The sequence below is a fragment of the Natrix helvetica genome, assembly GCF_964273705.1.
Source record: "Natrix helvetica genome assembly, chromosome: 3".
NCBI lineage: Eukaryota > Metazoa > Chordata > Lepidosauria > Squamata > Natricidae > Natrix > Natrix helvetica.
Genome location: NC_138549.1, coordinates 170,416,121 through 170,441,528, shown reverse-complemented (window position 1 = coordinate 170,441,528; position 25,408 = coordinate 170,416,121). Strand labels below are relative to the sequence as shown.

General features: G+C 42.5%; 1 protein-coding gene across 1 annotated transcript in view; it reads right to left on the bottom strand.

Moving 5' to 3' along the window:
• COL20A1 (collagen type XX alpha 1 chain) overlaps window positions 1-25,408 on the bottom strand; it is a 238,152-nt gene that overhangs the window by 51,687 nt on the left and 161,057 nt on the right. Inside the window, exons 27-28 of the mRNA XM_081949692.1 lie at window positions 11,904-11,981; window positions 11,545-11,631 (exon numbers count right to left, since the gene is read on the bottom strand). Of these exons, the coding sequence (XP_081805818.1) occupies window positions 11,545-11,631; window positions 11,904-11,981 (165 nt within the window). The remainder of the gene's footprint in view (window positions 1-11,544; window positions 11,632-11,903; window positions 11,982-25,408) is intronic.

The following is a 25,408-nucleotide window of genomic DNA, read 5'->3' as shown; positions in this document are numbered from 1 at the left end:
ATCCAGTTCTGGTCAGGTGCAGAGGTGCAAAGACAAAGGATGACCTTGGTTTTCTAGAAGGAATTTTGTTATGGCTACATCACATCTCACTCCTTGCAATTCCCCCTCCTATTTTCCCACAATAGAAAATGCATAGTAGAATGATAGAAAGTGTGGCAGGCCAAAGACCCAAAAGAAAAGATGGCCTGACAGTGGGCCAGCCAGGAGTGGGATTTGGGGGTCCTCCAAACTGCAAAGAATCTTAGCTAGAGGTTCTCCGGAACCCCTGAGACCCCCCCCAAAAAAAGCCCACTCCTGTTTACGTTGCAAGAAAAGAAGACCTTGGAGATATCAGAAATCGGACTTGGATAACAGCATGAAGTCTGTTTCTTGAGTAATCTGGAATGCTGAGAAAATAGAAGGAAAGGAAGAGGATGACAGCCCAAATTGTAGGGCCTCACAATCCAGGAAAGAGTGCAACTGGCACACAACAGAAAGGCTCTCCCAGCCACCACTGCCATCCTGTTCTTCGAGCAGGAATCGTGAGTCTAGGAGAAACTTCAGATTGCACAAGGGATTTGTCTGGGATAACGAAACCCCATTGAGAACTACATCTTGATTATCTTAACAGAGAGGGGGGGGGGGAAATAGCATAAAGACACTTCCTGTCCTTCTCCAGTGCTGTTCCCTAGATGAATCTGACCTGCTATTCTCTAAAGCACCTGAAGGCAGGGCGAGAAGCAGTTGTGGGTTACACCGGTTTGCCCCAATACGGGCGTACTGGTGCCTGCTGGGAGCACCAGGTACCGTTCCGGTACAGTGCTCCGGAGGGCCAACCCCCCCATGCTCCTTACCAGTTTTGGGGGCTTCCACGCATGCACACAGAGGGCAGTAACTATGCATGTGCTACCCATGTTCATGTGGTGGGCGCCCAGCCCCGTTGCACCGTACTGGTTGCAACAGGATCCGGAACCCATCACTGGTGAGAAGCAATGGATAGAAACTAATCAAGGAGCAACCAACCTAGGAGAAATTTCCTGACAGTGAGAACAATTAATCAGTGGAACAACTTGCCTCCCGAAGATGTGAATGCTCCATCACTGGAGGTGTTTAAAAAAGAAATTGGACAGCCATTAACTATAGAGTCCCCTGCTTGAGCAGAGGGCTAGACTAGAAGACCTCCAAGGTCCCTTCTGTTCTCTTCAACATTTTCAGAAACGATGAGGGGATTGAAGGGGCACACAATCAAATTTTCAGATGACACCAAGTTGGAAGAAATTGCTAAAATTTTGGAAGATAAGACTTAATTCAGAAAGATTTTGACAGAGCAAGGGATTGGACTAGAAGACCTCCAGGGTCCCTTCCAACTCTGCTATTCTGTTATTGACCTGCTGTTGTTGGCACAGGGGAAAGCTGAAAACTTTGTCTTGGCAGCCATCCAACCTCCATTTCCCAACAATGGGAAATAGCACTCTTAACTCTGTCTGCCTTTATTTTGTCATGCCAGATGCAGGGAACTTTGTTAAATGTGAGCACGGATATACAAGGAAGAGTGGCTTATTACAGTAATAGGTTTATGTGTGAGTCTCCCGTTCTCATTTCACAAAGTGCTCCTGACTTCATCAGCCCTCATCGGTATTCCAATCACTTGCAATCAAAATGGCTAGAATAAAAGAGAGCAATCCCAGGTTTTCTATGTACTGGGGAAGGAAAGGCAGAAATCCTTCCAGCTTCAGCGCCGTGGTGACTTCTTCCAGGCCCCTTGGTTGGGCCTCTGTTGGCGGTTTGGTGCGCTTCTAGGCTGCCAGGCAGTGGCAGGGAACTCACTCCGACACACCTTGGCAATGTGCCCCTTTCGCTCACAGCGCTGGCAGGTTTCGTCGCAGAAACGGCAAGCCGATCTGGCATGGTCTCTTCCGCAGCTAGCGCAAGGCGGGAGACCCTGTTTGAATTTGCGCGCCGGCAGGGCGCAGCTACTGCGCATGCGGCAGCTGTCATCTTCTTCATCTTCTGAGCTCTCGGGCTCTGCAGCTTCGTGATGTACGTGTGTACTCTTCCGAGCGTCTTGTGGAGCGCTTTGGCGCTGCAGAGTCTCAGTAAATTTGACGGCTGATTCGGATGCCCTGGCTTCGTCCAAGGCGATCTGCAGAGTGAGGTTAGATGTAGCGAGTAACCTCCTCTGTAGGTTAATGTCCCATATGTCGCAAATTATACGGTCCAGAATCAGCTCGTCCAGGTCTCGGAATTCGCAGTACGCTGTGGCCTTGCGAAGCGCAACAACGTACTCATTAATTGACTCACCCTCTTTCTGGTTCCTGATGTTAAACTCATGCCGGGGAACGTGCTTGGACGGCTTGGGGGAATAGTGGGTCCTTAGCGTCTGCTGAAGCATGGACCAGGTGACTGATTGTAGCGGTGTCAGCTCAGAGAGGTCTCGAACACTTCCCGACCACAGTATCCAAGGAACATGTTCTTCTTGCGGCCTTCAGAAAGGCCCATGAGGTCGTTTGCCTCGAGGAAGCAGTCAAATCGTAGCATGTACGAGTCCCAGTGGTCGTTCACTGGGTCATACGGAGTCGGTGGGGCGTGCATGGCCATTTTGTGTTCTGAGGGCATTTTGAGTTTGCCTCTCAAAAATGGCTGCTTGAAGCCGCACTGAGCTCCGGGCTGGATGTACTTGCTGGATTGCTACGCTCTTTTCGGTTCACCTAGTTGCCTTCCAATCCCACCTTCATCACCAGTGTTAGATTGGGTAATGGATGGGCACACACAGACTTAACAGTAACAACAGCTCTTTATTAAGTACAACAAGTGAGAACAATCCAGCAAAGGTTGAGTCTGACAGCAGCCCTTTTATAGGGAGCTGTCAGACCCTTCGACCAAAAAGATTAAACCTCTGTTCCCACCGGAACAGACAACCTTGGTGGAAACCACTGTAGTTATAACAAGTATCTAACAGCCAACACAAGGCCTTTGAGGGTGTCCAAGAGCATTTTCAACCTGGCCTGTGCTTTTTAATTTTTTTTAATCCTTTGAATTATTGACTCAGCTTAGCCAGAGCTCAACCGAGGCTGCTTTGCATTTCCAGCACAGATGCACAACTGGAAAGTGAGCTGACAATACGCAAGCTTTATTTACAAAGAGTTGATTCGGGGATAGGGGGTCTCCTGTTACTCATTTCAGTTGGACTGTGTGTGTGTGTGTGTCTGTGTGTGTGTGTGTGTCTGTCTGTCTGTGTGGACACATACTGGTGTCATTGTTCTATTACTATTTGAGAGATCAAGAGATGGTGCTTGGGGAAAAAAATGTCTGAATTTCCATACTCTAGTTCTGCTGAACACTAGGCAGGGAAACCATTACTGTTATCATTATTATTATTATTATTATTATTTATTAGCGTTTATATACCGCCCCCTCTCCCGAAAGGGACTCATTGTCTTTAACATCCATTACCATTCAATAGAATCATAAGACTGGAAGGGACCTTGGAGGTCTTCTAGTCTAACCCCCTGCCCTGCCCATGCCCAAGGCTGAAGTCCTTGTACCATGCCAGACAAATGAGCATCCAATCTCTTCCTGAAAAACTCAAGCAGTGGCACATCCATAACTACAGGAGGCAAGCTATTCCACTGATTAATCATTCTCACTGTCAGGAAATTCCTCCTTATTTCCAGGTTGGATTTCCCTCTGACAAGCTTCCACCAGAGGTGGGTTGCTCCCGGTTCGGCCAAGTTCAGCTGAACTGGTAGTGGCGGTGGCGGGAGGCTCCGCCCACTTGCCCAGACGCTTGTGCGCATGCAGAGAAGTGTTGCGTGTGAGCACGAGCGAACTGGTAGTAAACCGGTTAGCAACCCACCACTGCCTTCCACCCATTGTTTATTGTCCTGCCCTCAGCTACTATGAAGATGAAACCAAGGCCCTCTTCCCAGTGGCAGCCCTTGAAGTAGTGATGGGATTTGCGCCTGTTCAGCCGAACCGGTTATTATTTTTTTGCGTAGTTCGGCGAACTGGTTGTTCCCACTATCTCTATTTCTGTCTCTCTATCCCTCTACCTACCTACCTACCTACCTACCTACACACTCTCTCTCTCCCTACCTACTGTATTTCTCTCTCTCGCTCTATTTCTCTCTCTCTCTCTCTCTCTCTCTCTCCCTTTATCTATCTATCTACCTACCTACCTAACTACTCTCTCTCCTTCCCTATATACCTACTGTATTTCTCTCTCTTTCTTTCCCTCTCTATTCCTCTATCTACCTACTTACTTTTTTAAAAAAATTGCCTCTTCAAAACCTTGGTGCGTCTTATACTCCGGTGCGTCTTATACTCCAAAAATACAGTACTTCCCCCAGACCCAATTATAAGAAGGAAAATCTATGAATGTGCAGAAATGGATAGACTGTCTATGGAAATGAAGGAGAGGGAAGAAACCAAGTACTATCAAATTTGGAATACATGACATTCCTGGCTTGAGAGTAAGCATACATGTTAAGGTACAAACGGTAAAAGTATAATATATAGAGTGTATTAAATAAGCATATAACTTAGGATAATCATAAAGAGATATAATTTTTTTGTAAATAAGATTGTTACGAAAGATATGGATACTGATATGGAAAAGCTGTTATGTGTAAATTTGTGTTTTGTGTTTTGTCTTTTAAATGTTAGAAAATTCAATAAATACTTTTTTTTAAAAAAAAAAGGAATGCTGGGAAACTGTATTTTAAAGAACATTTAAGGGAGGAGTGAAGAATAGCCCTTCTCTGCCTGAGGCTGTAGAGATCGGGGAACAATCAAAAGACTTTCTGTGAAGCAACTGATCAGCACTGACAGGATAAGCCACTAGTATATGAAAATAAGAGCAAACTCCACTCTCTTCTAGTACTGATGATATTCATCAGAAAATGACATTTATCAGGGCATTTATTTATTTCAATTATTATGGTCATGCATCTTACTTTGTATTTCTGGACAGCTTACAGGTCCATAAATTGCACTATCCTGTCTATTAAATAAGCCACAACTAAGTCCCCACCATATGTTAAGCCACAGAAGGCAGCTTCCAAATCATAATTAACACATAAAATCAAAACAACAAATGTTGTTTAATAGAAACCCATATGATATCCTACTGGCTTAAAAAAAATATCTGAATAAGGGAAGTTGTTGATAACTCATTTCAATAATGTTCCTTTTTCCACCCAGCCTCCAGATGGTTTCGCCATTTCGTTGATAAATTAATCAGATTTTTAAACAAGAAAGATAAAAATGAACTGAAAGTAATAATTAAGATGAGAGGAACAGTTGCAGAGAGGAAAGAAAGGATTATAAAAAACGACTTCCAAATTTCTTTTACAAATTGACTTCTTACTCTTAAGGGTACAACATTACTTTCGTTGTGGGGTCCTTGGTATACTCGGGGCGTGGCGGTTTTCTTGCAGACGTTTCATTACCAAACTAGGTAACACCATCAGTGTCAGAAGGTAGTGGAATTTGCTGATGAGGCTATCTAGTTCAGTAATGAAACATCTGGAAGAAAATCACCAGGCTCAGAGAGCACCAAGGGCCCCACAGTTCCATGCTGAGCTACGAATATTCTCTTGTATCAATGACTTTTATTTTTGTTCTATTATCTACCGTACAGATCTTCTATTATCTTCTATTATCTATCTTTCATTTTTAATAATACCTGAAATAAGTAAACTAAAACCCCACTGAAATCAATAGGATATCTAATGTACAGCGCATGACCAAATTGCATCTAACTTCCAGCTTATTACATCATCTATGCATTTCTGGAACTCTGAAGTCCTTGGAGCTCTCTGAACTTGCTTTCTTTCATGTGCTTGTTTCATTGCCCAGCTAGGTAATCTCATCAGTGCTAGAAGGAAGTAGAATTTGCTCTCTATTTATATGCCATAGTTTGCTCTGTCAGCGGTTGCGGAAACGTTGTTTTCTTGCTGTTAGGTCCTTGATTAAGTTGATTGTTTGCCTGAGTTAGTAAACAATTAGGATATTGATAGGATAGGATAGGATAGGATAGAATAGAATAGAATAGAATAGAATAGAATAGAATAGAATAGAATAGAATAGAATAGAATAGAATAGAATAGAATAGAATAGAATAGAATAACAGTGTTGGAAGGGACCTTGGAGGTCTTCTAGTCCAACCCCCTGCTTAGGCAGGAAACCCCATACAATTTCAGACAAATGGTTATCTTCTAAAAAAAATCCAGTGTTGGAGATTTCACAATTTCTGGAGGCAACTTCTGTTCCACTGATTAATTGCTCTAACTGTCAGGAAGTTTCTCCTCGGTTCTAAGTTGCTTCTCTCCTTGATTAGTTTCCACCCATTGCTTCTTGTCCTACTCTCAGGTGCTTCGGAGAATAGCTTGATTCCCTCTTCTTTGTGGCAGCCCCTGAGATATTGGGAGACTGCTATCATGTCTCCCCTAGTCCTTCTTTCTCTTAAGCTAAACATGCCCAGTTCCTGCAACCATTATTCATATGTTTTAGCTCCAGTCCCCTAATCATCTTTGTTGCTCTTTTCTGCACTCTTTCTAGAGTCTCCACATCTTTTTTTATTACTTGATTGTTTGTCAGGTGTTAATCCCAGTGTTAATCTCTCCTGGTCTGGGTGTTGATTGCTGACCAGGGAGGTGTTCCAGTCTTTTTATTTCCTTTTAACCTTTTCATTGTCTCTTTTGAATAGTGTGTACATATCATTTATCTCTATGTGCCTGTTGATGGCTTATTTGTCTGAGTACCAGGATTCCAGGAATTCTTTGGGGTTTTGGGGGGGATTTAGCTCGGTCTAGGATACTCATAGTTTCCCAGCTGAAACTATGGTTAAGTCTGCCAAGGACTTTCCATCATGCCTTCTACCTGCTAATTGGTGTCCAATTATTGCTAGTCTTCTGCTTATCCTTACACTGTTTGTTGTAGAGGACTTCTGTTTCTCTTCTTGGGCTACTGGCTCTTTTACTTAAAGTATTTTGGAGGACTTTTGTTGGTTTATATACTACAGTGATGCCGTGTAGTTAATGCAGGTAGTCCTCAACTTGAAACAGCTTATTTAGTGACCATTCAAAGTTACAATGGCAATGAAAAAAGTGATTTGCTCACATGACTGTTGCAGCACCATATGATCAAAATTCAGATGCTTGACAACTGGTTCATATTTATGACGGTTGCAAGATCATGTGATCCTCTTTTGGCGATCTGGCGAGCAAAGTCATTGGGAAAGCCAGACTCACTTAACAACCGTGTTGCTAATTTAACAACTGCAGTGATTCACATAACAACTGTGGCAAGAAAGGTCATAGAATGGGGGGAACCTGACTTAACAACAGTCGCATTTAGCAACAGAAATTTGAGGTTCAATTGTGGTTGTAAGTCGAGGACTGCCTGTAGTCTATTGGTTGTTTCTGAGCACGTTACTGCATGTATACACAGAGTGAACTCCACTCCCTTCCAGCGCTGAAGATATAACCTAGCTGGGTCATGAAATCTCTCTCTATAAAAGCCAAATACCACTCATTCATCACAAAATCTCCAGAACCATAAAGTCTACAAACTTGAAATTTGGCACGTATGTTCCTCTTGGCTTCTAGGTGCTCTCTAAGAAAGGATTTTTCAAAATGACCATCAGATCATTAGTATTTCTTATACAGTAATTCACACATTCTGATGCTAAGGAATTCTACTCTCCCTCCCCACCTGAAAAGAATTCTGTTCCAACTGCCAGTTGCCTCACATTCCGTTACCTCAGTTCAAACTGGCAGACGTTCCACTCCTTCACTCACAAGCGGTCTGGGGCTCCTTGCAGTACTAAACGTCAGTACCTCATCAAAATGTCTACACCTTCCACCTATGGACCTGCTTCCGGACTCAAGGTGGCGGGAGCGATATTCCCTTGTGTGTTTCAATCACCGACCACCACTGAGTCGACAGATTGAACTGGAGTGAACCAGATTTCTCCTGCATTGCCCGATCACATAGTTTGGTCGCAAAGCAGCGGGTATCCAGCTAGTGTCTACATAAAAACAACCAAGCTCAGAGAGCAGCAAAGACTCCACAATTCAACCCTCAGCTATGGAGATTTTATCCTATCTCTGAAACTGTTCTCTTCCATACTGAACTATGAATATTTGCTTTTTCATGAATCCATATGCTTGGAGGTCACCCACAACCCATCCGAATTTTTGCTTTCTGTGCAATAGATAAATAAAACATTGTTTCCTAAATAAGTGTTTAGGCTTTCTTTACTGCCACTCAGTAAGAGATTCCTTGTTCTTCCCCTTCAATTCTGAATGAAATACAACCCCACAAACCAACACATACCCAAACACATACCCTGCATAGTGATGTATTTCCCACGGCAGAAGCCTCTTTACGATTGAGAACTGACTCTTGTCAGAATATTCATGAACCGGCAGAGACATGGTAACAAGGTCAGTCAATGAATAGGCATAGCAACTAAGTCAGCCAATGAGGGCTGTTTGGAAACAGAAACCTAAGCAAGGAGTCTGGGCGTGGCTTAGCTCTGTGCTCAGCTCTAAAACAAAACTAGTCTGGACTTGTCTGCTGATCTGAACTGAAATGAAACTGTTCTCTGCTGTTAGTAGTGTGTGTGTGTGGGGGGGTGTTTTCTATACAAAAAGTGTGTGTATTTTTGTATAGAAAAGTTTCTTATTTAAATCAATCCTGCTGAATCAGTTATCTGTGTGTGCTTTCTGGATTTGATTTTTGCAAGAAACTCTGACAACTCTGTGTAGGCAGACGTGCCATTTCTGTGTGGCATGGAGACCACAGAGTTTGGAGGGAAGTCAAGGCAGACATCTCTTCTACCGACATCAGTTGCATTGGCTGTGCAGTTTGCCACATGCAACCCACTTCAGGCCAGCTGTTTGGAATTGGCCATTCTGTGCTTGCCAAAATCTCACAGCTGCTGCAGGAACCTGCCAGGGTGTTGTGTAACGATAAGCATTCGGTGCCAAGCTGAGCGGATCAATTAGATTTAATGCTGCAGCTGTCCACAGTTGTCACCTACCCTACAGTCCAATGTTTCTCCACCTTGGCAACTTCAAGATGGGTGGACTTCAACTCCCAGAATTCACGAGCCAGCCATATCGGCTGGGAAATTATGGGAGTTGAAGTCCATCCATCTAAAAGTTGCCAAAATTGTCTGCTATAAGGTTGTAGGAAGTTATCACCCAGCCCTCTCCCAGAAAAATGAAATATCCTAGGAAATATTGAAAAGGCAGAATATTATATTTCCCTGGATGTGAAAAGGAAGAAACATGTTTTAAATTGAGAATAGCTCCCTGTAGCTTCCTGCCTCCACCCACTTTGTCAATGGGCCATTAAGAAGGCCAAGCTAGTCCACTTTACATAATAAAGAGTTCTCCCCTTCAGCTCCAGGGGGATGGGAATGAAGGCATGATAATATAAGCCTTTACTCAACTGACCACATGGCATTTGAGAACTCTGAGAATTCAACCAAACCTGGACTCAGCCTAGAGAGTTGCCCCTGCATGGGCCCATGTGAGTCTGACAACCAATCAGAATACATTTCTTACACAGGAACAGGAAACAGAGAGGTGGGACTGAACAGATTATAAAAAGCCTAGCAAGCCCCTCCATCGGCCCTTCTCTTCTTCTCCACCAACATTGAAGCATGTAATCACCTTTTCTGTTCAAGACTCAGGCCATGTGGTCCTGTCCACCATTAAAACCATCTTTCCAAGCAGCCTCCATGTCTCCAGTGTCTTTTTCCCCCACTTGGAGCCGAACCCAGAAGGAAATTTCTTTCAACAAGGTCTTGCCTGTCAACGACGTCGTCAACTTCAACCACAATAATACAACAATCGGAAAAAAACTCAAGGTAAACCGCTTCAAACTCGATTGTAGAAAATACAACTTCAGCAACAGAGTGGTCAACGCCTGGAATGCTCTACCTGACTCCGTTATTACATCCTCAAATCAGCTTCAATCTCAAACTATCTACCGTGGACTTCACCCCATTCCTAAGAGGTCCGTAAAGAGGGCGTGCATAAGCACACCAGCGTGCCTACCGTCTCTGTCCTACTGTCCCCATTTACTGTTTTTACTTCCTTTGCACATGCTTATGTTCATATCTATACTTGTTATCTTGTACAGGTTTGACAAACAAACAAACAAACAAACAAACAAACAAACAAAATTGAAAAACGCTGCTATACTATAATAAATGCACTGCATTCTTTTTCAAACTTCAGAAGTTGTCTTCTTTATGTGGCTCTTTGTGGCATGTAAATTAGCCCAGCAGCTATGAATCTTTTGTCTCCTTATTCAGGATACTGGTAGTCCACAATTTACAACAGTTCATTTAGTGACCGTTTGAAGTTACAACAGCCCTGGAAAAAGTGACTTGTGACCATTTTTTCACACTTACGGCCATTGCAGCATCCCCATGGTCATGTGATCAAAATTCAGTTGCCTGGCAACCGACTCCTATTTATGACGGTGGCAATGTCCAGGGGCCATGTGATCCCCTTTGCAATCTGCTGACAAGCAGTCAATCAGGGAGCCAGATTCACTTAACAACCTTGTTATTAGCGTAACAACTGCTGTGATTTACTTAACAACTGTGGCAAGAAATGTCGTGAAATAGGACAAAATTCACTTAACCAACGTCCCGCTTAATAACAGAAATTTTGGGCTCAATTGTGATGGTACGTCAAGGACTACCTGTACTAAAGTCTTTTCAACTGTAGAAATTATCTGCTTGATGTGAATTTTTGCATGTAAATTAGCTCAGCAACTACATACAGTATCTGTGTCTTTTTATCCAGGATATTGGGGCACATTTCCTCTCTTTGAGGATATGGCAACTCAGAGAGATGTGACCTGTATCTACTTTTTGTTCAACAGAACACGGCTGGTGCAATTAGATTACATTAGATTAATAGAGTTGGAAGGGACCTTGTACGTCATCTAGTCCAACCCGCTGCCCAAGCAGGAGACCCTACACCATTTCTGACAGATGGCAGTCCAGTCTCTTCTTGAAAGCTTCCAGGGTTGAAGCTCTCACAACTTCCGAAAGCAATTTCTGTTCCATGGGTTGATTGCTCTCACTGTCAGAAAATTTCTCCTTCTTTCCAGGTTGAATCTCTCCTTGATGAGTTTCCATCCATTATTCCTTGTCTGGCCTTCAGGTGTCTTGGAGAATAGCTTGACCCCCTCCTCTCTGTGGCATCCCCTCAAATATTGGAATACTGCTATCCTGTTTCCCCTGGTCCTTCTCTTCACTAGACTAGCCATGCCCAGTTCCTGTAACCATTCTTCATATGTTTTAGCCTCCAGTCCCCTAATTATCCTGGTCGCTCTCCTCTGCACTTTTTCTAGAGTCTCCACATCTTTTTTATAGTGTGGTGACCAAAACTGGATGCAGTATTCTAGGTGCGGCCTTGCTAAGGCTTTATAGAGTGATATTATTGTTTTTGCACAAATAAGGCTGATGTTTTCTCATAAGGCATCAACTACCTATTTTCCTTCCTGCAAAGTGTTACTGAATGCTTCATTTACCGGAGAGCCTGGGGGCCCGGGAAGTCCTGGGACATCAGATGTGCAGCTGCAGGAAGGAAGCAAACTGGGACAAGTTTCTTCATCCCTCTGAAATAAGAAGAAAAAAAGAACAAGGTGACTCTTACTGCACAAACTACAAATGCTCCACTGTGGAACACAAACAGTTTGGCCCTCTCCTTTGCTTCTGTTTACTTCTGTCTACCTTCAGTTGCTAAGTAAGCGGCTGGTATTGGTTCTTTGAAGAGATGCTGTGGAATCTCAGCTCCCAAAGGCTATTTTGAAAATCTAGTAGCAATTGTACTTTTCCGCACGTCACCTAGTGAACCAAATTAATTCATTTCTTTTCTCTCCATTCTTACCAAAGCTGGTATCTCACAACATCGGTCTTCTTCCGGCCACGAAGTGCTGCACACAATTTGCAGTGAATGCAACTGGAGCTAGAAAGGAGAGAGAAAGAGAAGATAGATATCAAAAAGATGGTTCTGTGAATCCTGCATGGATGGGGCAAAAGGATGTCATGTGGTGCATTCTGTTTTTGTATCGGTATGTGGGAATGGCCTTGAGAGATGGAGGGAAGAGATGCTGCCAAGAGATGAGATGGGATGGGATGGGATGGGACAGGACAGAAAGGGATGATGAGATGGAGATGAGATGGAATAGGATGGGATGGGATGGGATGGGACGAGACGGGATAAGATGACATGGGATAGGATAGGATAGGATAGGATAGGATAGGATAGGATAGGACAGGACAGGACAGGACAGGACAGGACGGGATGATGAGATGAGATGGAATAGGATGGGATGGGACGGGACAAGACGGGATAAGATGACATGGGATAGGATAGGATAGGATAGGACAGGACAGGACAGGATGGGATGATGAGATCAGATGAGATGGAAAAGGATGGGATGGGATAGGACGAGATGAGATGGGTTAGGATAAAATAGGATAAGAATCAGAGGTGGGATTCTACCAGTTTCAACCGGTTCGTGTGAACTGGTAGCTCTGACTATCAGCTGGGAGTGAACCAGTTCGCTCCAACTTTGAAGTGAGCCTGTCCGCCCGCCCCTGCATTATACTCACCGATATTCCCTTTTCCGAAGCCCAGCTGATCAGAGCAGCAGAGTGGACTGCTGCTCCTCAGCTGTTTTCCTCGCCAGCAGTAATGCGGAAGGTGCGTTTTAAGTAAACTTCACGCACACACACAGTGCGTGCTCAGTGAACCAGTTGTTAAACCGGTAGGATCCCACCCCTGGATAAGATAGGATGGGATAGGATAGCATGGGACAGGATAGGGTGTAGGCCACAGCTGCATAGTAGGTATAGAAAATAACTCTGAAAGGATACTCCCTAACCTCTCAGGATATAAAAATGATGGCGGGAGAGTTGTACTTTCAAACTAGAAAGATTCTGTTAATTTAACCTTGCAATAAAACAGAACTAGCTTATCGGCAGTCCTCGGCTTACAACCGTTTGTTTAGTGACTGTTTGGATTTACAATGGCACTGAAAAAGTGATTTAAACTGTTGCAGCATCCCCATGGTCACATGTTCAAAATTTGGATGCTCGGCAACTGGGTGGATGCCATGGAAGGAGTAGTCCTTGAATTATGGTGCTGTACTTGCCTTCTTGGCGATCTTGAGATCTTGTTTCTTCATCCCCACAAATGCTCCTGTCTGTTAATCTTGTTGAATAAATCACATCTGATAGGCTGGACCACCTAATGCAGGGGTGTCCAAACTTGGGAACTTTAAGACTTGTGGACTTCAACTCCCAGAATTCCACAAGTCTTAAAGTTCCCAGGTTTGGACACCCCTGACCTAATGTTATTGGTTTTAGAGGGATTGTCTCTTTTAAATTTAATTTTACAGGATATTGGGATTTTAAATTTTGTATATTCTGATTTATTTATTTAGCTGTACAGTTTGGCATATCTTTTATCCTCCTCACATATACATATATATGTATCTATTTATTTATTAATTTTAACTTGTTGTATTTTTGCTACGGACTGTACACCGCCCCGAGTCCCTTTTGGGAGAGGGGGCGGTCTATAAGCGCTAATAAATAATAATAATAATAATAATAATAATAATAATAATAATAATAATAATAATAATAATAATAATAATGTTAAAATCTGCATTTTATAGCAATTGTAGGATGGAGTTAAGAGAGTTATCAGGCTGGAGTCGTTTTGTTGCCACAAGCGATTCAAGCTCATCTCCCTGTGAATTCCATGGATTCTTACCTAGTGCCAATTTAGTACAGACTGTTCCTTGACTAGATTCTTCTGCGTAAGTTTGAGCACTAAATCTTCTGAACTCGAACTCCATGCGTCAGTCATCTTGATTCCTTGTGCCTGACAGCATCTTAGTTTAACTACTTTTATTATTTCATTGGGTATTTTAAAGTTTAGGGTTATTTACTTCCACGAGCAACTCAGAAAAGGCACAGAAATAGAGAACATTACTAAATAAATGTATTTCGATTATGTTGATGGAGATTCACAATCATCGTTGTCTCAAAGATTATCCAGGCAACTGGACTTCCTTGGTCTTTTTCCTTGAAGATGTTTCACTTCTCATCCAAGGAGCTTCTTCAGTTCCGGCTGAATATTTTGATTGATGTTCCAGCAGGTTGGTGTTGACTCTTAGCAGCCACATAGAGTTTGTTTTGTTTGTTTGTTTTATTGGATTTATATGCCGCCCCTTCTCCCAAAGGACTCAGGGCGGCGTACAACATTAAAAAACACATATCACAAAAGTTAAAAGGAAATTAGATAAATATCCCAAAAAGCAAACCCAATTAATATGACAATAACATTTAAAAAATTAGATAAAATTAACACTTGGAGTGTTAGAGTGGGCCTTATCCAGGATGATTTATGCCCTACCTCAATTTTCAGGTTTTCCAACAATCATCATCATTGTTTAATGACTGCATAATTCCTTGCAGGGTGGAGTCTTGACAACTGAATGAAGCTAGCAGAGTGTATACTGGCCGGATGCCCTTCTTGATGCCAATGTGGAGATTTGTTCAGCAGATATATTCTCATTGTGCCCAGAGAGAGAAATATCTGCCTCTACCTAGGATCAAACTCACAGCCTCCTGATTGTGAGGCGAGAGCTTCCCCTCTAGGCCATTGCACCACTCCTTCAAGTTTTCCAACAATGTGCACATTATTTCAAGGTTGCTATTGGTCAACTTCTTCGCTTTCTTCATTTCTCCGTGTTGCAGACTTCTCTAGAGGCTAAGATCTTCACATCATGTATCAAAAGTTATGATAATTTGAGTCTGGTCATGACTGAGAATCTTGGATAGATTTTGTCTATGATCCATATTTTTCTTTTCTTTTCTTAGCTATGCATAGGATTCTCAAGGGTTTCCTCCAATACTAAAATGCACAAGCATCAATACTCTACTTATCCCCTTCAAAGTCTATCTTTGGCTGCCAAAGAGTTCCGTCGGGAATGCCACTGTGTGTGCACAGCTCTAATCTTTGTAGGTATAGACACATCACACTATTTTAATATTGTTTCTATAGCCTTCATGGCCTCTCCGCCATTGCTGATCTACAACAGACACAGAGGTCGTATTCAGCCAGTTCGGACTGATTCACCTGAAACAGTAGTGGAAATCGTGGCCACCCCAGCTCTATGCCGTCCTATTTAGGGACGTTTTCAAGCTGTGTGCATGCATGCAAGCTGCATGCGCTATCAAAGTGTATGCGCAGAAGGCCAAGTGCAAGCATGGGTGTGTACGAGCTAAGCGAGCATGCAAGCGCGCTCACATTTGCAAAACCGGTAGGGAAAATAAGTGAATACCACCCCTGAACATACAGTAAGGTTCTACATTTAGGCAAGAAAAATGAAATGCACAGGTACAGTATAGGTGGTACCTTGCTCAACAGTAGTAACTGTGAAAGGGATCTTAGGGTCCTAGTGGACAACCATTTAAATAGGAGCCAGCCATGTGCAGCAGCTGCCAAAAAAGCCAACACAGTTCTAGGCTGCATAAACAGAGGGATAGAATCAATAATAATAATAATAATAATAATAATAATAATAATAATAATAATAATAATAATAATAATAATAATAATAATAATAATAATAATAACTTTTATTTCTAGACCGCACCCTTTCCTAGGCAGGACTCGGGGCGGTGTACAGTCATGTTAAAACCATATACAAATACATAGACATGAACATAGACATAGACATAGACGTGGACGTAGACGTAGACGTAGACAGAGGAGGTAAAAAATATACTGTACAATTCTTAGTTAAAATACAAATATTAAAATTTCCTTAAAAATTCCCCAATAAAATGTTTGCCAGGAGGTGGAAGATGGAACTGTCAATCAGCTAAGATCACGTGAAGTGTTAATACCACTTTATAATGCCTTGGTAAGGCCACACTTGGAATACGGCATTCAGTTTTGGTCACCACGATGTAAAAAAAATGTGGGGACTCTAGAAAGAGTGCAGAGAAGAGCAATAAAGAGGATTAGGGGACTGGAGGCTCAAACACATGAAGAACGGTTGCAGGAACTGGGTATGTCTAGTTTAATGAAAAGAAGGACTAGGGGAGACATGATAGCAATGTTCCAATATCTCAGGGGTTGCCCCAAAGAAGAGGGAGTCAAACTATCCTCCAAAGCACCTGAGAGTAGGACAAGAAGCAATGGGTGGAAACTAATGAAGGAGAGAAGCAATTTAGAATTAAGGAGAAATTTCCCGACAGTGAGAACAATTAATCAGTGGAACAACTCCAGAGGTTGTGAATGCTCCAACACTGGAAGTTTTTAAGAAGATGTTGGATAGCCATTTGTCTGAAACGGTATAGGGTTCCCTGCCTAGGCAGGGGGTTGGACTAGAAGACCTCCAAGGTCCCTTGTAACTCTGTTATTCTATATTCTAAAGTAAAATTTCAACTTCGTTTAACAACTGTTTGGAGTTAGAACTGCACTGAAAAAAGTGACATGACTGTTTTTCATACAATGGTTGCAGCCTGCCCTTGGTCATGTGATCAAAATTTGGATTACCTTTGGTAATCTTTTGACAAGCAAAATCAATGGGGAAGCCAGATTCACTTAACAACCATATGACTAACTGAACCACGCAGTGATTCACTTAATAACTGTGGCAGGAAAGGTCATAAAATGGAGCAAAACTCCCTTGCTTAGCAATGGAATTTGAGGATAAACTGTGGTCCTGAGTTAAGGACTCTCTCTATGTAAATATGGGTGATATATATTTCTATTTCAGATTATAGTCTGAGTCGTGTTATTTTTAAGGCTTGTATTTGCTTTGTCAAACCACCCAGGAATACAGAAATACAGAAAAGAAAGTCATTGCCATCCCAAGAATATTCCAAATATTACTATGTCAGTTCTCTGAAACATCATTTGGACTTTATCATTATGGATAGAGAAGCAGAGACTCTTAAAGGTGAGATTCTGCACAGACCTCTGAGAATAGCAAGGAATCTCTAAACTTCTGATGTGCCTCAATCAGCTGTTTCATGCATTATACATGCCTCCCATAACAAAAGCCTTTGTGGTGTGGGAGGAATACGTGACAAGTCTTCTTCCTTTGTAACGCAGCAAGTCAACCAACAACATCAATAAAATATCAGATTTCAAAATCCGATTTCGTTTGCTCCCCTACATGCTATTATTCTCACGTCTTAGTATTTGGTATATTTATTGGGGAAAATGAAGGCAATTTGCTGACATTGCTGGCCAAGTGGTTAAGACACCAGGATAGAAACCAGAAGATGGTGAGCTCTAGTCCCACCTTAGACATGAAAGTCACCTAGGTGATTTTGGGCCAATCACTAGGAGATGGTGAGTTCTAGTTCCATCTTACGCATGAAAGCCAACTGGGTGACTTTGGATCAATCACTAGGAGATGGTGAGTTCTAGTCCTGCCTTAAGCATGAAAGCTGACTGTGTTACTTTGGGACTGTCCCTGTCTATCAGCCCAATCCACTACAGGCTGTTGTTGGAAAAAAAGGAGGAGGAAGGAATATTAGGTATGTTTGCATCCTTGAGTTATTTATATATAAAAAATAAAGTTAGAATTACAATCTGATAAATAAATTAATTCTTAGAAAGGGGCTGTGGGGCTGGTCTATTCAAACACCCATTAAATAAATTAAGTTCATATTAAATGCCTATTCACTGGAATCCAGGTATCCGGCATGGCCTTTTAATATATTTTCTATAAACTCTTTTGTGTTTGTCTAGGAAAAGGTTTAGCCAGCAAATGCTGGAAAAACACAATCTCAGCCTCAAACAGGGTATGTATCTCCAATCATGTCTTGAGGCTCAGGGCCTTTCTTAAAATTAATACAGTAGATAGCTGCAGCTCAGAACTCTGTAAATCTGTCACTAGACATTGCAAATCTCGGGGCTTTGATTGGGCAAATTTGACAGATTGAATCAGCCTGTCAGATTGAATCGACAAATGGATTTGATGCATCAAATTGGATTAAGTAACATGAGCAGATCCAGAGACCGTTCTACCCAAATGCAACTGGATTTCACATCGATTCAACCTGTTCAGATAGGAAGAGTGGAACAAGGAAAGGGAAGATAGAAGGAAAGGTGCTTTACTACAGATTTCAAGGTTTAGAAGAAGAAAAGAGAGAAGAATGGATGGACTGAAGGAGAGAAATTTTGGCAAAAACACTACTGATAACCAAAGATAAACTGATTAAGGAAGATGGAGCGTTTCGAGATTTTACAAGATATGTAATAAGCGACAAGTTGTGAAGAGAAGTCCAAAGAAATTTGATTAAGGAAATGACCAGAAGACAAATTCCACAAATGGCAAAAGAAATAAGACTACACTATTACTGGAAAGACACAGGTTGAGATATGAAAATTAATAATAAAACACTAAATTTAGTTAAAATTCGAGCATTATGTTAAAAATGTAGTGATAATAATAAAATTAGGTAAATAATTGATAATGATAACAATGTATACATATGTATTGGTTTGATAAGAGGAAATTTGGTATAAATTTTTAAATGGTGAAAAAAGGGGGGAAAGTAAGTCAAACTATTGTTAAATAAATGACTGATAATGATAATAATGTAATAATTTGTATTGACCCGATGAAAGGGAAAATTGAATATAAATTGTAAACAATGATTAAGAAAAGAGGTTTAAAATTTTGTTAAAATTAGAGCATTATGTTAAAAATGTAGTGTTAATGGATAAAGTTAGCTAAATAATTGATAATGATAACCATGTATATATACCGTGTTTCCCCAAAAATAAGATACGCCGCTGACTTCCTCGCCTTTTCGCCCATTGAATCCCCTTGTAAAAAAAAACAAAACTTGCGAGTTGAATTCATGAGGTTTTTTTTACAAGGGGATTCAATGGGCGAAAGGGCGAGGATCGCAACGGACCTGGAAAGGTAAGAGGGGTGCCTCGCTTCTCCCCACCACCACCTGTCACCCCTCGCTAAAGGTACGGCGGGGAAGGGAACCAGGCAGGCTGCCTTTACCATTGGGGCAAGGTGGATGGTGTTGGGCCGCGAGGCGCGCCACTTAATTTTCCAGCTCCGTCGCGTTCCTCGCCATTGTGTTCAGGGAAGCCCCTGGTAAAAAAAAAAACCTTCTCGCGATTTCAAGAAGTTTGATTGAACTCGCGAGAAGGGCTTTTTTTACCAGCCGCTTCCCTGAGCACAATGGCGAGGAACGCGACGGATCTGGAACGGTAAAAGGCGCGCCTCGCTTCTCACCTGCCCAAAAAAACAATAAGCCCTCCCTTATAATAAGCCCAAGGCCATATTTCGTGGGGCAAAAGAAAATAAGACCCTGTCTTATTTTCAGGGAAACATGGTATGTATTGGTTTGATAAGAGAAAATTTGGTAAAAAATTTAAATGGTGAAAAAAGGGGAAAAAGTAAGTTAAACTTATCAGCACAAATACAACAACATATATATATATATATATGTGTGTGTGTGTGTGTGTGTGTGTGTGTGTGTATGTATATATATATATATATATATATATATATATATATATATATATGTATATGTATATGTATATGTATATGTATATGTATATATATATGTATATATATATGTATATATATATGTATATATATGTATATATATGTATATATATGTATATATATGTATATATATGTATGTATGTATGTATGTATGTATGTATGTATTTGTGTTACAACCCCTGGTATGACTAATCCCAGTAAGGGTATGGCTAGCTGATGAGAGCTAATTAGCTCGAAATAGATCTATCCTAGTCTCCCTTTATTTATTTATCAGTACAATTACAACATATATATATATTCTTTATATTAGTGTGATTTCATTTTCATCTCCTTTTTAAATATTTGTAATTTATTTTTAAAAAAAAGATCTTTCAGTGGATTTGCTGTGATAATATTGAGGATCATCAGAGCCAAATAAGGTCCATGCAAGCTAGCAAAGCACCATGGTTTGTTTGTTTTTTGCCAAACATGTTTTGTGACTGACCACTTCTACCCATGGCAGCCAGTTCATAAAAATACTGATACTATGTACTATACTGATACTATATGTCTTATAATACAAAATTTCAAATCTGCCTGCCAACCCCCAAATTCTGGATTTCTGCATGGATCAATGTACAGCATCATTACTACTACTACTTTTCCTCCTCTGTCTTCTCCTCCTCCTCCTCCTCCTCCTTCTAGAATAACAGAGTTAGAAGAGATCTTGGAGGTCTTCTAGTCCAACTCCCTGCTTAGGCAGGAAACCCTACACCACTACAGACAACATCTTATTTAAAAGTTCCAGTGTTGGAGCATTCACAACTTCTGGTGGCAAGTTGTTCCACTGATTAATTGTTCTAACTGTCAGGAAATTTCTCCTCAGTTCTAAGTTGCTTCTCTCCTTGATTAGTGTCCACCCATTGCTTCTTGTCCTACCCTCAGGTGCTTTGGAGGATAGTTTGACTCACCCCCTCCTCCTCCTCCTCCTCCTCCTTCTCCTCCTCCTCTTCCTCCTCCTCCTCCTTCATCATCCTCTTCTTCTCCTCAACCCCCCCTCCTCTCCTTCTCCTCCTCCTCTGTTGACTTGGGTCACTTTTGTTTCAAACAGTGACAATTGTCATCTTCCTAATGTCTTGGAGAACAATTCTGTCGGAGAAGATGGTGTGATTGAAGATGCTCCTGAGAAGCAGACGGGGAGAGTTTGGGCAACCAAGAGCTTTCCCAGAGAGAGGTTATATAAAGAGACTGCCCAGTTCTGAGATGGACAGGGAAGAGAGGGAAGAGGTTCAGAATATCACACCTTCAAATCTCTCAGGATATGTCTAGTGGGTTGGAAGATTATAGCTTTAGCTTGGCAAGATTCTTTCCCTCAGGTGTACGCTAATAAAAGATTGAACGGGATTGGATCTTGCTGTCTCTTCTCTGGGCTTGCACCTGACAGATGTTTGTCTGCCTGTCACATTAATTCTCTTTTTTTAACAAATCCACTCTTAAGAAGTGCTTGCCCCTCCCCCCTTCATGTAGAATCTCCTCAGGATGGCCCATTATTCTTTTAGGTTTCTCCTCCCTCAAGACGATATTGTCAGTGTCATCATTTACTATGTGTGCACGAGACAGTTTGGTTTTTCATCTTGATGAAGAGCTCTATGCCACGGGAGCCGCGAAATGCTTTGTCAACGCACAGCAGAGACATGATTTGTCTCAACAAGAGGTTGCATATCATTCTGCCTGCCTCGACAGCCCCTCGCAATTATAGAGGCGCATTATCTCGCCGTTCTGAGAATGGAATAATCTTGCGTTCCTGGGACATTCCTTGACTTCCGGAGAAAAAGGTGAGTTTTCCCAATGTTTTTCCCTTATTATTTGGGAAGATGGGCTGGATCCAAGCCGGTGACTACAATGTCCCAGCAACCCCCATGGAACAAGTCAAGGAAACCTGTTGTGGCCCAGCAGGATCCGGTTGAGCTGTTGATGGACTCGGATAGCGAGGAACCATACGAGTCTGCCCTGGATGATGTAGAGGACCCTGTGCAGGGTTCAGACTCAGAGCAGGGAACCAAGAGGCTGGTTGGCCACCAGGAGGCGCCTGAGGCATGGAGCAGTGGGGAGGATCAAAGGCAGTTTGTCCCTGATGCTAGATTGAGAAGGGCTGAGAAACGGAAGCAGCAACTCCGTAAGCAGACTCACAGAAGATGATTAAGCACAGGTGGTTGTGGATTAGCCCCTCCCAAGAGAGATCATAGGTGAGGCGTTGGGAGGGGACATTTGCAGGAAACAACTTTTCGAATTAGTAGTTAAGAAAATCTATCTGTGTATTCTAGCCGTGTCTGCTCGTTTGGACTATCTGCGTTGCTTCATTTGAATTATCTGGGTTGATCTATTGAACGTGAGTTGTCTGGGCCCTCAGCCAAAGGATTCGTTATCTCAGTAATTAAACAGTGACAAACAGCCAAGCCTGTGTTCTGGTTTATTCACAGGCGTTGGGGGAGGGGGGGTCAGAACAGAAACCTATATGTACAGTCTCTTTGTAGGTGTTTTGGCAACAAATGATCAGATCACCCAAATGATCAGATATAAAAAAAGATGTGGAGACTCTGGAAAGAGTGCAGAGAAGAGCAACCAAGATGACGAGGGGACTGGAGGCTCAAACATACGAAGAACGGTTGCAGGAACTGGGCATGGCTAGTGTAGTGAAGTGAAGGACCAGGGGAGACATGAGAGCAGTCTTCCAATATTTGAGGGGTTGCCCAATATTGAGGGGATCAACGTATTCTCCAAAGCACCTGAAGTCAGGAGAGGAACCAATGGATGGAAACTCAACTAGGAGAGAAGCAACCTAGAACTAACCTCCAGCACAATTAACCATTGGAACAGCTTTGCCTTCAGAAGTTGTGCGTGTTTCATCACTGGAGGTTTTTAAGAAAGAGACTGGACAGTCATTTGTCTCAAGTGGGATAAGGGTGTCCTACTTGAGTAGAATATAACAGAATGGAACAGAATATAACAGTGATGGCAAACCTATTTGGCACTGAGTGCCTAAACGTCCATGCATATGTGGCCGTGCGCCGAAGGACCAGAAACCTGAAGACCAGCTAGCCGGTACATGCATGCCTATTTTTTCGTCGGTTTTCTGGCTGTTTTCGGGCTGTTTTTCTGCTGTTTTGGGGCCAAAAAGAAAATGACCCCAGAAAACAACCCACAAAATAGCCTGAAACGGCTTGGAAAAAAGCCTGCTTTTTTGGGCTGTTTTTCAGGCCGTTTTCTAGTGCTCTGGTGCCCGCAAAGACCAGCTGGCTGGTGTGTCACTGCGTTGATTGTTTGCTAGCTGAACTGAGAATCTATTGCGCAGGTCACTAGCTTTATCAGCAAGTGATGTACTGCGCCTGCTCACACACATTCCAGAGATTTCTTTACTTTTGATCTTCTGTTCGTCTGCCAAGAAGGTGGACGATAATTGCTCTTGCCAAAATGTAACAATTAGATAGATTTGTTCATTTTCTTATTTTCATATTAAAAGTTCTGTTTTTAATTAGAACTTGTTATTGGGTCTTACTTTCGCTTTTTTCTGAAGATATGCTGTTTGGAAAGCCGTCGATTCTAGACCTCGTTAGCTCAGGGTGAAATTTCCCCTGACATGGTGTACATGTGAATGCCGGGTACTGGCGATGGTGCTTGTGCCCCCAGAGAGGGGGGATATAATAGCAGAGTTGGAAGGGACCTTGGAGATCTTCTAGTCTAACCCTCTGCTTAAGCAGGAAACCCTATGCCGTTTCAGACAAATGGCTATCCAACATCTTCTTAAAGACTTCCAGTGTTGGGGCATTCACATCTTCTGGAGGCAACTCATTCCACCGCATAATTGTCCTAACTCTCAGGAAATTTCTTCTTAGTTTTAAGTTGCTTCTCTCCAGAGGGTTAGACTGGAAGACCTCCAAGGTCCCTTCCAACTCTGTTATTCTATTATTCTGAACTCTGAAAGAAACAAGCAACTGCTTCACTATCTTGTCTCCGAATCAATCCCGTCGGAAAGGACAGGAAGTAGCAGAAACGATGTTTCATTTTTCCTGTCTCGATCAGGGGGAGTACTGCGAGCTTCACAGCTCAAAATGACATTTGCGAAAGATACATCTAGTTAGCTAAAGAAGAATGACGGCCAATAATGAGACATCCTGTCTATCCGAGAACAGTGGATGTTGAAAAAGGCAGGCTGCAGGAAAAGCAGTGGGAGGCAAGGGAGGTCTGCGCTCTGAGTATTGGAAACCCCCCCCCCCTTTTTACAATGCATTAATTATGGGATCTGCGCTGCAAAAGGGGCAAGGAGAAGGATGTTCCCAAATAGGGAGAATGGAAACTGAGATGATAGGTCTCTGGAGACAAAACCATACGAGGAATCATTTTGGTAGCTGTGAATGTTCAGTCCAACGAAGAAAATGACTAGGGGCCACACAACAGAATAACAGAGTTGGAAGACACGTTGCAGGTTTTCTAGTCTAACCTCGCGCTCAAGTAGGAGACCGTATACCAATGATGGCGAACCTTTTCGGCACTGAGTGCATCCATGTGCTAGAGCACCAGAAACCAGTACATGCATGCCTGGGTTTTTTTGGTGTTTTCAGGCTGTTTTGGGGGCCGTTTTTCTGCTGTTTTCGGGCCAAAAAGAAGCCCAGAAAATGGCCGAGAAAACAACGCAAAAAAAAGCCCGGAAAACAGCCTGGGTTTTTTGGGCTGTTTTCCAGCACTCCGGTGCCCACGAAGACCAGCTGTCCAGTGCGTCTGTGCATGCTGGGAACCAGAGGAGCAGCTGGCGATGGCGCTTGTGCCCACAGACAGGGCTCTGCGTGCCACCTCTGGCACCCGTGCCATAGGTTCGCCATCACGGCCCTATACCCTTTCAGACAAATTGCTGTTCAAACTCTTCTTGGAAACCTCCAGCGATGGAGCACCCACCCACTCTCTGGAGGCAAGCTGTTCCACTGGTTAATTGTTCCATCAGGAAATTCCTCCTTAGATCTAGGTTGCTTCTGTCCTTGATTAGTTTCCATCCATTGCTTTGTGTCCTGCCTTCAGGTGCCTTGGAGAATAGCTTGACTCCCTCTTCTTTATGGCAGCCCCTGAGGTATTGGAGCACTGCTATCATGTCTCCCCTAGTCCAGGTTAGCAGTCTTCCCATATTTGAAGGGCTGCCACAGAAAAGAAGTGGTCAAGCTATTCTCCAAAGCAATAATAATAATAATAATAATAAACTTGAATTTATAGACCGCACCCTTTCCTAAACAGGACTCGGGGCGGTGTACAGTCATGTTAAAACAATGTAAATACAAAAATATGGGTAGATATACATAAATAGACGGAGGAGGTAAGTTGTGCACTGTACAATAGATTAAAATTCAAATATAAATTAAAATTACCCTTAAAAATTACCCCAAAATGAGGTGTTTGCCAGGAGGTTGAAAGTGGGACTATAAATCAGCCAGGCCAGCTAATTGGAACAGGTGGGTCTTAAGTTTCTGTCGGAAGGAGCGGAGGTCGGTAGTAATTCTAATATAAAGCACCTGAAGGCAGGACAAGAAGCAATGAATGGAAACTAATCCAGGAGAGAAGCTAGAACTAAGGAGAAATTTCCTGACAGTGAGAACAATTAATCAGTGGAACAACTTGCCTCCAGAAGTTATGAATGTTCCAACACTGGAGATTTTTAAGAAAGGAACGGACAACCCTTTGTCTGAAATGGTAGGGTTTCCTGCCTGAGCAGGGGGTTGGACTAGAAGATCTCCAAGGTCCCTTCCAACCCTGTTATTCTGTTAATCCTACTTTAGGCATGAAGCCATTGGAGAGA